This window comes from Typopeltis vanoorti, chromosome 4 (assembly GCF_054136105.1).
Source record: "Typopeltis vanoorti isolate ZY-2024b chromosome 4, IOZ_Tvanoo_1.0, whole genome shotgun sequence".
Classification (NCBI taxonomy): domain Eukaryota; kingdom Metazoa; phylum Arthropoda; class Arachnida; order Uropygi; family Thelyphonidae; genus Typopeltis; species Typopeltis vanoorti.
This window is the reverse complement of record NC_143552.1, coordinates 161,593,345-161,607,700: the sequence shown is the minus strand read 5'-3', so window position 1 is coordinate 161,607,700 and position 14,356 is coordinate 161,593,345. Positions and strand designations below refer to the sequence as shown.

At 36.0% G+C, this 14,356-nt stretch overlaps 1 protein-coding gene across 1 annotated transcript in view; it reads right to left on the bottom strand.

The window, feature by feature from the left end:
* The window catches only part of Cdc45 (cell division cycle protein 45), a 309,294-nt gene that overhangs the window by 171,530 nt on the left and 123,408 nt on the right, over positions 1 to 14,356 (bottom strand). The window contains exon 8 of the mRNA XM_090392057.1: positions 13,288 to 13,336. Coding sequence (XP_090248183.1) covers positions 13,288 to 13,336 — 49 coding nt within the window. The remainder of the gene's footprint in view (positions 1 to 13,287; positions 13,337 to 14,356) is intronic.

Below are 14,356 nucleotides of genomic sequence, written 5' to 3'. Positions count from 1 at the left end.
TATGAGAGCTCCAATCAATGGGAATTCGACCTTCTGAAAAGGCCCTCTGAATCATGCAGTGTAGCCACTGCAAAATGTTTATCCCTCAATACTTAAGCATTTCTGGTCGAATATCATCTACTAGCTGCCTTTCTGCATTTCAAGTTTTTGACGACTTTTTCTACTTCAAGTATTAATATGTACTCCTGAATGGGTTCAAGGTACAGTTAAATCTTTTGGCATGAGAGAGCATAGACCTTCTGCAATGAGTCCTTTGACTGCATGTAGGTCAGATGTTAATAATAATAATAATTTTAAATGTAAATGGCTTTTTTTTTACAAGATGTTGCTTTTCTTCTAAAGGATCGGATGTTTGGAGAAAATAGCATGTTTAGCAAATCCAGAATGATCCATTTCATGGACTACTGCAATTGAAATGTTAATTATGACAGCTGTAAATCTGCGACTTTGGTTGATGTAACAATAGTTCCCAAGTGCAAGGTATTTGATAAACATCACAGAAGGCTACAGGCAGAAGCTTATTCCTTGTCTCTGATGATTAATGTTTCCCAAATTTTGGTAATTGTCTTGCATCTGCATTTATTTAAATTTGGTTGATTTCTGAGGGCAGCTGAAGATTCCATAAAGTTTTTCTTTTCTAAATTTACTATGATGGAGCATGGCAGTTCCCCCCCCCCCATAAGATCTTATGTGTGATATCCAGTACATGGTCTGGAAGACCAGACTGATTGTCATGATTGTTGATGTATTTTTTGTGTTAATTTATGTAGATAATGACTGATCTAGCTGTCTTTCCAAAGTTTGTCAACTTGCAGGAACAGGGAAATTTATACATGGTGTTTCATGAGGAATAGTAAATATTTTGATAGGTAGTAGTATTGATTATTTTGAGTAAAAAAAGTTCATATAAATATGTGTCTAATTGCCAATGGCTGGGGATATACAGCTGTTTGAAACTGGCATATAAAAAGCTATTATGAGCTGTATTATCAAAGAAGGATAAATGACTGATTGTTTATATTTATTGACTGTTTGAATGATACAAAACACAAATAATTGACAAATACTGTAATTTACAGTTCATAATAAATGTTCGAAAATTCCACCACCAACCTCAATGCACTTTACAACTCTTCTGGTAATAGTATGTGTTGTTCTTCTGAGGTCATCTTGACGTTCGTTTATGAGAGCAGCATTATCCATAATGCAAGCATCAATTCATCTCTTGTATTTACCTTTTCTTTGCGTGCTTCACTTTTCATCCATCCTCATAAACCAAAATCTCAGGGAGTGAGTTCTGGAGACCTTGGTGGCCAATGAATGGGACCACTGCAGCCAATCTATTGTTCAGGAAAAGTTCGATTTAGATAATGTGTCCCCTGACAGCTATAATATGCAGGAGCTCTGTTGTGCTGAAAAACATACCTATCCTCCAATTGCAGTGGAAGTTCATTTTGCAAAAACTGTAGATAAATGGGCCCTGTAAGATGATTTCATAACACAACAGGCCCACTCAAGTGATTGTTGATCATATGTTACCACACGTTTACAGAGAAGTGATGTTGGAAATTTGTTTCTAAAGTAGCATGTGGATTTTCGTCTGACCACTGATGCCAGTTATGGGTGTTGTTGATACAGTCACAGGAGAAAGTAACTTCATCAGTGAAGAGTATTAATGGAATTAATCGGAGATTAGCATTTACCCATAGACAGAATTCCAGTCAACTGCCTTCATCTCTGGTAGAAGGTGTTGCGCATCCGCCATGTGACACCATCTACCTTTTGTTCATTTCCATGATCAGAAGCAATATGCTGGGAACAGAACTGGTCTCATGCAGTTTGTTGTAAACACTAGTAAACACTCTTCAGTCTGGTACTCTGCAGTTAGGAAACCATTGACGGTATTCTCTACAAGCAGCAACAGCATTTCCATTACAAAAACTGTAAATGAACATCATATCAGCATATTCAGAATGTGTAAAGATGTGCAGCATTCTTATCACTTCTAACATGAAATTGCATCAGGTTATAACTGCCTCTTAGTCACCTGATCAACAGAGAGAGTTGCTTGTGCATTGGAGCTGTACATGCCAGTTTCAAACAGCTGTATCTTTGCATCCATTGACAACTGGACATACGTTCATATGCACTTTTTTACTCAGAATAATCAATACTGCCACCTACCAAAATATTTACTATAACACCTGAAATACTCTGTATATTTCAAGAAACAGAGAGAGGAGCTGATCTTTAGTAGAACAGATTTTAAGCCACACCTGAAACATTTACTTGTTTACCAATATTACCTTGAATGACACCTTAACATTCTTAAAAAACATTTATCCTTTTATAATCACATTTCCTTTGCTATCAATTCTGGATATTTTTCTTGGAAGAACAAAATTTACAAACAGAGGGAAATGCTTCTCCCCTCTCCCCTAACCTGCCAATTTCTACATGGAAAATTTTGAAAAATGAGCCACATATTCAGCTCCCCACCCAAAAAAAACCCTTCTCTCTGGCTAAGATATATTATGGACAATGGTAAACTCTCCTTCATTGTATTCAATGTAGCCCTTCACTTCACTGTAGTCAATCTGGTCTGCAGACCAGATTGTATTGGATATCACTCATAGGATCTTCTGGAGAAAAACTACCATGCTCCATCATAGTAAATTTAAAAAAGAAACAATGTTTTTCGAATCTTCAGCTGCCCTCAGAAATAAACCAAATTTAAATAAATATGGATATAAGAAACTTCCTGAAATTTCTACTTCTCTTCCACTCATGGTGGGCTGAGTTCCTCAAAGACGAATTTTTGCTATTTCTTTCTGTTAGCTGTCTTTTTATGAAGTTCTATTATGGAGTTTAAGTGGGTGTGCTTTCCTTAATGTTGTCAATCCATTTCTTTCTTGGTCTTCCTCTGCTGGGCTGTCCTTCAATTCCACCATTTAATAATATGTTTGTAGTCTTACTGAGTTCATTCTTGAAACATGTCCTAACCAGCTTAGTTGGCTCTTTTTTTAGTGCTGTGATTATTGTTTCTTTAAAGTTAAGTTCTTCTATAACTTTTTCATTTGTTTTTCTTTCTGTCCAGTTTGTTCTATTGATTTTTCTTAGGCATTTCATTTGAAAAGCATCGAGTTTATCCATTTTTTTTCTTAAGATCCAGCATTCTGAGCCATAGAGTACTGTGGGAATTATCATTGTTTTATATATCTTTAATTTGAGTTCTTTGCTTAATCTTTTATTGTCCCATATTTTTTGTAGTCTGCCCATTGTTATCCATCCATTATTGATTCTGTGTTTGATGGTTTCAAAATAGTCTAGATCTTCAGTGATCATTGATCCTAGGTAATTGAACTGCTTTACTTGTTCTATATCATTGTTTCCTATTTTCATTTGGATTGCTTTCCTTTTTCTTCCTATTACCATTAGCTTTGTTTAATTAAAATTGATTTTCGTATCATATTTGTTACTTGTTTGATGCAGCTTGGTCAGGATTAATCAATCTAATTTTTCGTGGCTGTCTGTAGTGATAACTATGTCATCACTACAAACTTTAAATGTGTTATACTTTTTCCATTTACAGTTATGCCTTCACAAATCTGTAGTCCTTTGTCTACTACTTCCTTTAGGTACATCATCATCATCAAATTCCTGCCATGTACCCTCAAGGGGTGTACAGGATAAGATAGTACTACATGAAAAAATTACATCATTATTAATTTCCTATCTACAATTTTCCTCCAAATCAGTCTGTTACTTGTCAAGACTCCAACATTATCAGATCTTATATTTCTATCGTCTAAAGAGCACTTTGTACAGTATCAATCCACCTATATCTTGGTCTTCCTCTAGGTCGTTTTGCTGCCAACCTGGCAGAGAACACTTGTTTTGCTAATCTTTCCTCGTCCATTCTGTTTAAGTGACCATACCACCTGAGATTAGCTCTGCTAACACATTCCTGGATGCTGATAATGTCAAGTTCTTTCCTAATATCCTCGTTTTTAATATGATATTGCCATTGATGCCATCTGTTCACACCTATAATCTTTCTCAGGACTCTCATATCTGCGGTCTCTAGTCTTTGGTCAAGTGTTTTATTTCTGACCCAGCTCTCAGATCCATAAGTTAAAACTGGTTTGAACACTGTCTTGTACACAGCTAATTTAGCGTTCCGACTAATTTCTCTCTTATTCCATATGAATTTATTCAATTGACTTCCCACCATACCAGCTTTGCTTATTCTGTTGTCTATTTCTATATTTAATTTACCATCTTCAGTAAAAATCGTGCCTAAATAGCTGAAATGTTTTACTTGTTCCACAGGTTCTCCATTCACAACACAGTTGACATTTTCAATGATTCTGCCTATTTTCATTGTTTTTGTCTTTTTATTGCTGACCTTCATACCATATCTATTACAACAGCTATTCAATTTAGTCAGAGAATCTTGCAGACTTGTAGCAGATTTATTTAGAAGTATAATATCATCTGCATAAAGCAAAGAGCTGACATTAACATGTCCAATTTTGATATCATGTTTAATACCACTTTCCTTCATAATGTGATCCATATAGATAATGAATAACAGAGGGGATAATGTACATCCTTGTCTCACACCAGATTTAACATTAAACCATCTTCCTGTACTTCCTTCAATTCTAACTGCTGACTTACAACTCAAATAAAGACTAAGTATTGCTTGATATAATGCCCCATTGAAACCATATAACTGCAGCATATTGAATAGTTTCTCTCTTGGCACCTTGTCATATGCCTTTTCCAGATCGACAAAACTTAAATACAGATCTTTGTTATATTCCCATGCTTTCTCGACTATTTGTCGTAAAGTGAAGATCTGATCCTGACAGCCTCTATTTGGCCTGAATCAAGCTTGTTCTTCACCAAGCTTTTCTTCCACAATTCTTCTCAACCGTTTCTCAAGTATACTTGCATAGATCTTGCCAGGAACACTCAGTAGGGAAATACCTCTGTAATTCTCACATGCAGTTTTATTTCCCTTTTTATATATGGGTACTATGAGAGCTCTACTCCAATCATTGGGATTCGACCCTCTTTCCAGTCATTCTGAACTATGCAGTGCAGCCACTGTAAGATTCTTATACCACCATACTTCAGCATTTCTAGTCGAATATCATCTACACCTGCTGTCTTTCCACATTTCAAGCCTTTGATGGCTTTTTCTACTTCTAGTATGGATATGTATTTCTGACTGCATGACTGGTCAGTGTTTATTACCACTGTGTTGTCATCACTGCTTGTTTCATTTAGCAGTTTTTCAATGTAATTACTCCATACTTCAAGGATATCTTTTATTCCAGATTTCATGTCACCTTTATCATCTCTAACTCCTTTTACAGCACTCTTTCCTCCATTCCTAAGCTTCTTCAACAACCTCCAGAATATTTTGCCACCTTCTTGATATTTATTTTCTATATTCTTGCCAAAGTCCTCACATGACTTTTGTTTAGCTAGTTTTACACAGTGTTTAGCATTCTTGCATTTGTCTCTATATTCTCTAAGAGCACAAGCTGACTTATTTGACAGGAACTTTTGGTATGCTTTCTTCTTTCCTTCACTGCCTCTTTAACTTCCTGTGTCCACCAGGGAGTTCCGATTTTTTTATCCTTACAGATAACCTCACCACATGCCTCTGTGGCAGAATCAATCAATGTTTTCTTCAGAGTTTGCCACTGAATCTCCAAGGATTGATTCCTGTTCTCAAACTCTTTCATTTTTTCTTCAATAATCTTTGTGTATTTTAGCCTACAGTTCACATCTGAGAGCTGCTCAACTTTTATTCACTTTAAAACTTTCTTATATGTTCTTCTTTTCAATATGAAATTCAATTTTATCCTGCTCAAGACTAAATAGTGATCACTTCCAATTTCAAATTCTCTGTACACTCTGGTGTCCTGCACCAGGGAGAAAACATCACTATCAACAATAACATAGTCAATGAGACTTTTCTTATTCCTAGCCTCTTCTCTCCATGTGAATTTGTGCACATTTTTATGTTGGAACATGGTGTTAGTAATAACCAGTCCATGTCCTGGGCAGAAATCCAACAGATATTTGTCATTATTATTAGCTTTGCTCTTTTCTCCAAATTTTCCCAAAATATTTTTGTATGTCTCACAATCATTTCCTACTCTGCTATTTAGATCCCCAACAAGGACCAACTTTTCATTTTTCATTGTGTCAATTGCTTTTTCTAAAGCCTCAAAAAATTCCTCCACTTCTACCTTAGTAGAAACTTCTGTGGGACCATAGGCACAAATAAGTCTCATTGTCCAGTTCCCCATTCTCATATTTGCCCACATTACTCTACTTGAGACTGACTGCCATTCAAGAAGATTAGCCTCGTATTTTGTGTTGAATACTATGGCTACTCCTTCTTTTCCTTGATTGTCATTGCCTGAATATAACATTTTGTATTTATTGCTCAGAAAGATCTCACCAGTTTTGGTCTTTTTTGTTTCAGTCACCCCTATTATGCCGATCTGGTACTTATCTAATTCCTCAGCTAGCTCCATTTCTTTGTCATTCAGGCTTCTTACGTTGATAGTACCGATCTTTAACTCTGGTGATGTTGAGTTGGGGTTTATTTTCAGATTTGTTCCAGTAGCTGACTTTTCGCTGTTCGCCCTGGTTTCCTGGCGAAAACAACGGGGGCCTTGTTTAACCGGGCGACGCCCCAGCCAGCATGAAATTTTGTCATGTTGTACCATCATTCTATATTTTGGTTTAACCAATAAGAATACAATTTGGTCGGTTAAATCCCAAATTGCCAACCCATCCTCGTCCGTTCAGTATCCAAGTAGATACCCAACAGGGTGCACCACGAGAAGGTGAGGATTGGACATTAGGTCAGAAGCCCTGGTCGGTTCTCCGCATTCCTTTAAAGGCTATGTGGAGGTCTCCTCTCAGTTATACAGCTTTGACCCTTAAGCACCCCTCCTTTAGGTACAGGTCGATTAAATATGGTGATAATGGACAGCCTTGCATAACTCCTTTTTTAATTGCTATTTGATCTATTTCTATGTTTTTGTAAGTCACTATTGCTTGTGTTTCTGAATAGTAAATCTTGATACAATTTAATAGGCGTTTGTCGAATCCTCTATTTTCTAGAATTTTAATGAATTTGCTTCTATTTATTTAGTCAAAACTTGTTTGAAGTCGATAAAACAGCAGTAGAGTTTTTATTATTGTTTCTCATAAAATCTGCTAATCTGTTTAATGTGAAAATTGCATCTATTGTGCTTCTGCTATTTGTAAATCCCATTTGCTCTTTTCCATCTGTTCTTCATAGGAATGTTTAACTCTGTTTTGAAGAATCCTGATGAATATTTTATATGGCTTAGAAGGGTGATAGGTCTATAGTTAGTGCAGGATCTGACATCTCCTTTTTTTTTTGTAGATAGGTATGATCTGGTCTGTTCTCCATTCTGTTGTTTCTTTAGTATTTTGTTGAACAGTTCCCTTAGGTAATTTATTATGCTTTCTCCCCCTTTTTCTAGAAGTTCTTTTTGAATGTTGTCTATGCCTGGAGCTTTATTATTTTTCATTTGTTTGCTTGCTCTATGTATTCTTCATTTAGTATGTCGTTTGTGCAGAAGTGTCGTCAGAAGGCCGTCAACAATTGCAATGATTTCATCAATCACGTTGTTCACAGGATTTTGAAAGCAACCTAAGTCATTAGCACATTCTGGCAAAAGGTTTTTCCAAACAGCTTTCATGCAGCTAGAAGACACTTGCTCCCACAAGTCATGAATGTTTTCAATTGCGTGTTTAATGTTCAATTTTTTCCAAAATTCTTGGAGCGTAATCGCATTTTCTCCCGTTGTTGTTTCTACCGCCTTTGAGAATGTCTTTTTAAGAAAATAGGCTTTGAAAGTTGCAATTACGCCCATGTCCATGGGTTACAGCAATGATGCCATATTTTGTGGAAAAAATAAAACGTTCACATTCTCACACAGATCATTAAGAGAATTTGGATGACCAAGTGCATTATATAAAAGCAAAAGAGCTTTGAAAGCTAAGTTATTTCTCTTGCAATAAACTTCAACTGCCAGGCAAAAATAACACTTAAACCAATCTTCGAATAGACTTTGGGAAACCCAAGCCTTCTGATTTGCCCTACAAATTACAGTTAAAGAGTTCTTGTTACATCCTTTTAAAGCCCATGGGTTCTGAGTTCGATAGACAAGCAGCGGCTTTAATTTAAAATCTCCATTAGCATTCCCTCCAAGCATAACAGTTAAGTGATCTTTTGATACTTTATAGCCAGGCTGCGCTTCTTTTTTTTTGATGTAAAAGTTCTATATCTCATGTTTTTCCAATAGAGGCCAGTTTCATCTACATTGAAAATTTGGTGGTAATCTTAATCATTTTCTTCAATAATTTTCTCCAACTCAGCAGGAAATGTAGATGCAGCATCTTCATCGGCACTTGCAGCTTCACCTGTTATTTTCGCATTCTTTAGTCCAGTCCTAGATTTAAAATTTTCAGGCCAGCCTTTGCTAGCTGCAAATTTTGAATTGTCTTCTTTATGTTTAGTCTCTTTAAGTCTTGAAAACAGGCTCAGAGCTTTTGGCCTTGATATTATAGGCACTAATTGGAATTCTCTTTTGATCGCAGTCTTCCAGCCATTCGAATCAACAGATCTTCCATTTCAACCATCATAGCACTCCGGTTACGTGTGCATTGCATACTTGCAGATGCAACTTTACCTTGCTTGCAATACTCATCAGCTTTGGAGAAAATAGTCCGTATTGTAGACTCATTAAAACCAACGCTTCCGATCTTACTTTTACTTTCACCACGTTTAAATCTTTTAATTATATTAAGTTTTGTATCTAAAGTAATTACTTTCCTCTTCTTTTTTTCACTTAATAACCGGTTGTGGGATTGCTCCTATTTTTCGACATTATTAATGGACTGTAAAATTTAAGAAAAACGTAATTTGTAAATACGTACAGAAGAACAACTGGAGCTTGTAATACACCCTCTTAATTCAGGCAGTGAAGTAACTGACTGGCACTCAGGCTCTGGGAGCATGGCTGCATGGGAGGAATGACATCATCATGCTCATGCCACAAGGCTTGCATGTTTTTGCATGGTAAATTTAAAGGTGTGTTAATCAAAATTCTTGCCACATATATTAAGGGATTGCCACAAATTAATTTCGCCCTCGTTAAGCAAGGGATACCTGTATAATATGCTAAGTCAACCATTGCATTCTCAGCTTCTAAAAAACTAGGATTTCTCTTTCGCTCAAGATGTTACTTCACCCCTGAACAGCTATTAACCTTATACAAATCAAAAATCCGCCCAACCATCGAATACTGCTCCCACATTTTGGGGTGGGGTCCCCAAAAGCTCCCTCAAATTGCTCGACTCCATACAGAGGAGAGCAATCAGACTTATTAATGACCCATCTCTCACCAAATCACTCCCCCCCAAATTACACACAGACGATTGGTCTCTGCACTATGTCTTCTACAAATATTTCCATGGAAAATGTTCATCCAAAATAGCATCATTAGACATTATGGACAGTTATAATTCTTCCGCTCAGTACTAAGCTCACTGCAACATATGCAGCTGCTGCTCAACACCCCTTCACAGTACACCTAGAAATAAACAGAACAAGTTTCTTTTCCTTCTCCTTCATTCCTGCAACTGCTACACTGTGGAACAGTCTCGCAAGGAATACAATTTACAGTAATTTAAATCAAATGTAAACAAGTTCCTCCTTTCCCAACCCACTACTTATACATGGTACTAATGTACTATAGGTTGACCAACCAACATCTTGTGTATGGGCACAACATAAAAAAAAAAATTTTTTTTAAATAAAAAGGTGTTGCACCTTATTATCTAGACTCATGCCTTAGAAGAATTCCCCCAACTTACAAAAACTATACACGGTTCACTGGAGGTTATAGTGGTGGCAAATATACACATTCTTCAGGGCTACCGAAAAGAATACGTGCCTGGTTGGTCCAACGAAAGCGAATCCCTGTATTGGGAATTCCTTGAAAGTAAGGATCCTAAGATAGGAGAAGAACTGCTCCATAGTCTTAACACTGCTCGTAGGGAAAAGTGGATTCAAATAACTGAAAACATAGATTTCAAACACTCTAGTAGAAAAGCCTGGTCACTACTTAAAAAGCTTGGTTCAAGCCCCTCTGTACCAAAGAAATTTCCTCTTGTCGATCCAAATCAGATAGCTGCTCATATTGTTTCGCTTTCTAGAGCTCCAATAGATAAAGAACATACTAAAGAGGTAAAACGCAAACTAAAGGCTATGAAGTCTGTAACTGAAAAGAATCAACAATTCTCTTTGTCTTTTTCCCAAGAGGAAATATCCTCGGCGTTTCAAAATATAAAAATGGGGAAGGACCTTATGCAAGATCGTGGCTGGCTAAGTTCTTTAATGATATACTTGAAAGTGGCTGCGTTCCTAAAGAATTTGAAAGGACAAAAATCATTGCTGTGTTAAAACTAGGTAAGCCAGCAGACAGAACTGAAAGCTATCGCCAAATAGCCCTTTTAAGTGCAACCTACAAATTGTTGGAGAGACTAATATTGCATAGGATCAGTGATAAAATTTTGGAATGTGTCCCAATAGAACAAGCAGGGTTCAAAAGTGATCGCAGCTGCACAGATCAAGTTTTCAGCTTAACAACCTACAATGAAGCAGGATTTCAAAGATGCATGAAGACTACTGCAGTCTTTATTGACTTAACAGTGGCTTATGATACTGTTTGGAGGGAGGGACTCATATGTAAATTTCTTAAGGTCATCCCATGTAAAAAATTGGGTCATCTCTTAAAGAACTTACTGTGTGATCGATACTTCAGGGTAGTCTCTGGAGGAAGCACCAGTAAACAGAGAGTGCTTAAGAATGGATTACCTCATGGCTTGGTGCTCACACCACTGCTTTTTAGCCTTTACATCGCAGATATTCCTGAAACAGAAAGCAGGAAGTTTGTTTATGCAGATGATCTAGCTTTGGCGATCAGCGACAAGTCTATAAAAAGAACTGAAGAAATACTGACAAATGATCTGTCAGCTTTATGGTAGTTCTATAAAAAATGGAGATTAACACCAAATGTTCTTGCTTTCACCTCAATAATAGACTTGCAAATCAAAAAACAGAGATATATGCTGATGGAATATTAATTTCGTTTAATCCGACACCTAAATATTTGGGAATAACCCTGGATAGAACTCTGTCATATAAACAGCATATGATCAATATCACTGCTAAAGTTCGCACCAGAAATAACATAGTTCAGAAGCTCTGTGGTACTATATGGGGCTCTAGTGCCACAACTGTGCGGTACACTGCCATGGGCCTAGTTTACAGTACAGCTGAGTATGGTGCTCCTGTCTGGCTCAATAGTTACCATGTCAATAAACTAGATTCTCAATTTAACTCCACTCTGCATTTAATAATGGGTTGCATTAGGAGTACATCCTTACAATGGCTCCCCACTCTGAGCCATACTGCTCCTCCGGAACTGCGATGACAGGAAGCCTTGTTTCGTGAATATAAAAGAATTTTAAATAACCAAAACCTCCCAATAAATCAATTTATTCCAGATGCTTTATCTAATAGACTAAAATCCAGAAGACCTGTCATAAATACCGCCCATAATCTTCTTAGCCAGAATGACAGTATGATGAGTAGGTGGGATGTACTGTGGTCCCAAGCAGTATCACCTGAAGTTAGTAATTGCATAAACATCTTCCAAAAACCATCTGGACTTGACCTGCCCAGGAATATATGGACAAAGCCTAACAGGATTCGTACAGGCCATGGTGTATGTGGAGACTTATTTTCAAAGTGGGGTAAGATACCAAATCCTCACTGTCCCTGTGGAGCCAAGACCCAAACCATTCGCCATACAGGAATGTGAGCTGACAGCATATCCAAGTAACTTTAAGGATATCTTTGACCTATCCCCAGAGGTGATCAACTGGATTAAAAACATAAATGCTAAAATATGATTAATCTTCTGTCTGATGCTTGTCATAAATTTCATATTTCTATTTGCCTGAATGTAGATGTTTTACTTTCATATTCATGTGTATTTTATCTTATTGTCTTTTAACCATATGTACAAGCCATACAATAAATAAATAAATAAAAACACTCTGGATTAGAGACAGATGTTGAAAGTCTCTAACCTTGGTATCTCTTCTGACTCTGGATCCCACTGATAAGACCTCAATAAAGATTTTTGAAACCAATCTGGGTAGTGGCCCTTTCCATAATGCATAGCATTATACACATCCAAAGGGGGGAGGGTGCTTTGCATTATGGGATACTAAGGAAATTGATGTGAAGTCATTAGCTATTTAAGATATTTAATGTGCAAACATTGTTTGCTTACACTTGGATAATAGAAACCAACAATATAATTCCTTGGCATCTTTAATTTATAATATAACCAAGATTATATAATATAATATAACCTAGTCAATTTCAAAGCAAATAAAAACGTTCAACATCTATCTTTAATCCAGAGTATTTTAATAATACAGTGTGACACCTTTTGACTACTCGTATATGCATAATATATGATTTCTGCATTACTTTAACTCTGATGACATTTATTAATGCTCATCATTGGGTTCAAGGTTTCTACTTGCTGGGAAGTAGAGAAGTTCTACTTCGGTGACACGTTTCTGCCAGTCACTGGGTGGAACCACCACTGCATTTCCTGTCCTGGAATGATTCAGGTCAGGAGTAATGACTTTAGTAGAGATCCTTTAGGGTCACCCAGTGAGATTTAGAGTGATCTTGTAGATCACTCAGGTATCTCTGCACTTAAACATACCACAATAAAGGTCAAAATATGCCTGGGTAGTGGGCCTTCCAATAATTAATAGCATTATACACATCCGAAAGTGTGCTTTGCATTATAGGATACTAAGGCAATTGATGTGGCTTCTACAATTTATAGAAGGATACTTCTATATACATCTAGGATACTTCTCAAGTAGCCTAGATGTATATATACTTCATGTGCAAACACTGTTACACTTGGATAATGTAACAGTGTTTGCACATGATAATGGATTAAACCAACAATATAATTTCTTGGCATTTGGCATCTTTAATTTATAGTATAGCCAAGTGAAAAAAACTTCAACATAATATAAATTAGTGAATAAGGATTATTAATAATTATTCAAATTCAATTAGCAAATTTCTTTAAAAAAAAAAATTCTTTATCTACTTACTGCAGGTCCATAAAAACTGAACTGAGCATAATCAAAGATGATCTTTTGTCTGGATTGAAAAAGAAAGCAATACTATAATTAGTTTAAGCAATATATATATATATATATATATATATTAGCAATGCCACTCACATATATAAGCCAATACTTTTGTAATATGTATCATGTGATATGGCCAAACAATAGGGTGGTACAAATTTCAATTCTGCTAAATGATTTAACCCCTTAAATGTGCATGCAGATGAAATATATCAATCACTTTTAAACTTAATATCCATGTTATTTCAATGAAATATCAATGGTACTACTATTTTCATGGACACCACATCCATGGCACCTGTGATGTATACACGTCAATGCTTCTGAGACATGACTAGCGAAGGAGAGACCAGAATATACTTCTCAAGTGTTGGAAGGCTTAGTTTCCCTCATTACTATAAAGCACAGATTATCACCAATCCTCCTCAACAAAGGTAACGTCTGCAGTGTCTAAAATTTCACAGTAAAATCTCAAAGACTTCCCAGTTCCACAATGACAAATAATCTAAAAATGACTACTGTTTAAGATTGATCCAATCACCACAATACTACAGCAAGCCTTCCTTTTGCTGCTGTTTTAACATTACGAATTGTGAATATTGACCATTATAGTATTGAATGATTACAATATAGTGCTGTCTTCTTTCTACTATTAGTTGAATAATGAATTTTCCTTAGGAATATTTCTAATTGCAGTATCTCAGTTTTGATGTGAGAAAGAACTTCATTTGCATTATTTAATTTCTGAAGGAATAATTCTTGCCTTTTGTAAAAATTATGAAAATATTTATGCATTTTTATATGTATTTCTCAATAAATGTGTTTGCTACACCTAAAAATAGATAGTTTATAGTACTACAAAGTTTCTTTCCATATTTATTAACTTTAAAAGAATACTATTTTCCCAAGCCTTAAAATAAATTTCATATATTTCATTCTCTTAATCTTAGTCTCATAAATAAGACAAGAGAACTTGTCTAATGCAAAAAGAAATTGTTTATTTAATATGAAAACAAAATTCAAGTTCAGG